Below are 2,142 nucleotides of genomic sequence, written 5' to 3'. Positions count from 1 at the left end.
GTCCAGAGGACATCCACTTCGAGTCCGCCTCGAGTCCGCGCGGACCTCCGCGGAGTGAAGTACACCTGAGTATGTGGGGGCCTTAAGTTTTTTTTTTTTGTTGTTGTTGTTGTTGTTTTAAGCTAAATGTAAGCTGTATCTTCCTCCTCGTCTTTGATGCCATGACTGAATTAGTGAAAAATTAAGGAATTTGTCAAGCAATCAGTACGCTCGAGTATAAAGTCTCTAACTTCCACGGACACTATGTGCAGAGTCCACACAGCTCACAGACAGTACACAGTACTCCTGAGTATGTGGGGGCCTTAAGCCACTGTAACTGGTCTGTTAGAAAGGTATTCACACACATTGGTCAAATGTTAGCTAAATAATAAAGCAAACCATAAATTAATACATTTTTATTAAATATGCAAGAGTTTGTCTACAAAAACATTTACTCAGCTCCCGTAATACAACTGATATATTTATCATGATATTATTTCCTAAAGCTGAAGTACTTCTGCACAGTGTGGAGAACTAGCATTACAAAAACACAAGAAGATCACACCGCTTACAATGAGGTGGCTTTACCTCTCCAAGTCTATTRACATTATCGTTTTATAATTCAAAAGCTTAACAAACAGTCTATAAACTCTTGTGAAAGTTCTCTTGGCAAACACAAACACCAAACCGACACTAACATCCTGTCAATCAGCTCCATGTTCAAACAAGTAATATAAAATTTCAGCAAACATGATACGAGAAGTCTTGGTAATGATTGAAACATCTGGAGTCATCTATTTCTCAACATTTCAAAAAGGAATAAGAAGATGAAATGAATGTTCACGACTTTCATSATATAACAGCCCTGTGGAGTGGAAGCTTAGTTACAAATAAATAAAGTTTGAGTTGAAGCTTTCTGACCACAGTGTGATGCAGCAGTGTGTTGTCCTCAGTGTTGTCTTAGGACACCTCTGGTGTGGACAAACTGACATCATCTGGGCACGAGACGTAAAGTGCAAGCAAGGGAATCACTCTCCCACCCATTTGTTTTAGATTGGGGGGGGGGGGGGGTTCAAGGTCTCTTCTGGGCTTAGTGAGTCAGCCTCAGTCCCTGAAGATGTGGATGTCGTTGTAGAGGCTGACGAAAGGGCCTGAGGTCTCACTGTCTGTGTGGCAGCTCTTGCTGCAGCGGCAGCGTTGGATCCACATGACGTTGTAGAACACCTCCTCATCGGAGCAGTGGAAGAGGAGGCGCACGGTGCGGATGACAGACGGGGWGCAGCAGCGACCATCAGTGCAGGTCCCGCAGGTGCGAGGGCGTAACCGCCGTGCTGTCGAGCAATCAGCAAATGTCAACCTGACTGCTTCGTGTGGACGGACAGTTCGCTGACACTTCCTTCCCTGGAAAACAGACAAGTTTATCAACATTATAATGAGTGTTGAAGCAATACTGTTTACTTTATATAATTTCCATTTGGTAAAATSAATAAACCCCACAGGATTAATTTCCATTGTTATGTTGGTGAAACTCAGTGATATAAAACCTGATGAATACAATCAGTTTCTTACAATATAAGCATATTAGAGCCATAAAACCTTGTTAACTAATTAACTGTTCAGACAAAACAGAACCTGTAGTTCATAAATACCTGGCAGCCAACGATTTTCACCATGTAAAATCTAAATTTAGATGCAAGGTATGTTTGTAGCAGCAGAAGTCTCAGTTGGAAAGACTGCAGTGAAGTTAGTGTCACGCACAGAAAATGAGTGCCTTTTTAGGAAATGATAAAGGAATGRAAATATGGACAGCCTCTCCAACCAKTCAGAATACGTAGGTCCTAATGTAAAGAAGTTTAGATAAGTTTACAACAAACTCTGCTGTGGATATTTTCACCTTTTATCAACTGTTTTCTGAGCTGGACAATAGTTGTAGTGAGGATCCAGACAGGTGTTGAGTTTTCTGCTRACTTTGAAGTGTGCTGCACGAAGTTACAGTTGCTGGCCTCGTTAGCTCTCGATGTTGATTTTCTGAAATTCTTCAGCTTCCAACAGTAAGTTAACACTTAATTTATTCATGGAGAAAATTCATGTCAACATGATGAAACAGTAAAATCATCCCCTGTTAAGTTATTTAAAGTTTGAGGAACATGATGTTTTCTGTTT

At 40.9% G+C, this 2,142-nt stretch overlaps 1 protein-coding gene across 1 annotated transcript in view; it reads right to left on the bottom strand.

Moving 5' to 3' along the window:
• Positions 1-1,041: 1,041 nt before the first annotated feature.
• ccn1l2 (cellular communication network factor 1, like 2) overlaps positions 1,042-2,142 on the bottom strand; it is a 6,817-nt gene continuing 5,716 nt past the window's right edge. Inside the window, exon 5 of the mRNA XM_014014702.1 lies at positions 1,042-1,380. Coding sequence (XP_013870156.1) covers positions 1,084-1,380 — 297 coding nt within the window. The 3' untranslated portion in view covers positions 1,042-1,083. The remainder of the gene's footprint in view (positions 1,381-2,142) is intronic.

This window comes from Austrofundulus limnaeus, unplaced genomic scaffold, assembly GCF_001266775.1.
Source record: "Austrofundulus limnaeus strain Quisiro unplaced genomic scaffold, Austrofundulus_limnaeus-1.0 Scaffold118, whole genome shotgun sequence".
Lineage (NCBI taxonomy): Eukaryota > Metazoa > Chordata > Actinopteri > Cyprinodontiformes > Rivulidae > Austrofundulus > Austrofundulus limnaeus.
The sequence above is the reverse complement of the archived record's forward strand: the minus strand, read 5'-3'. Positions and strand labels throughout refer to the sequence as shown.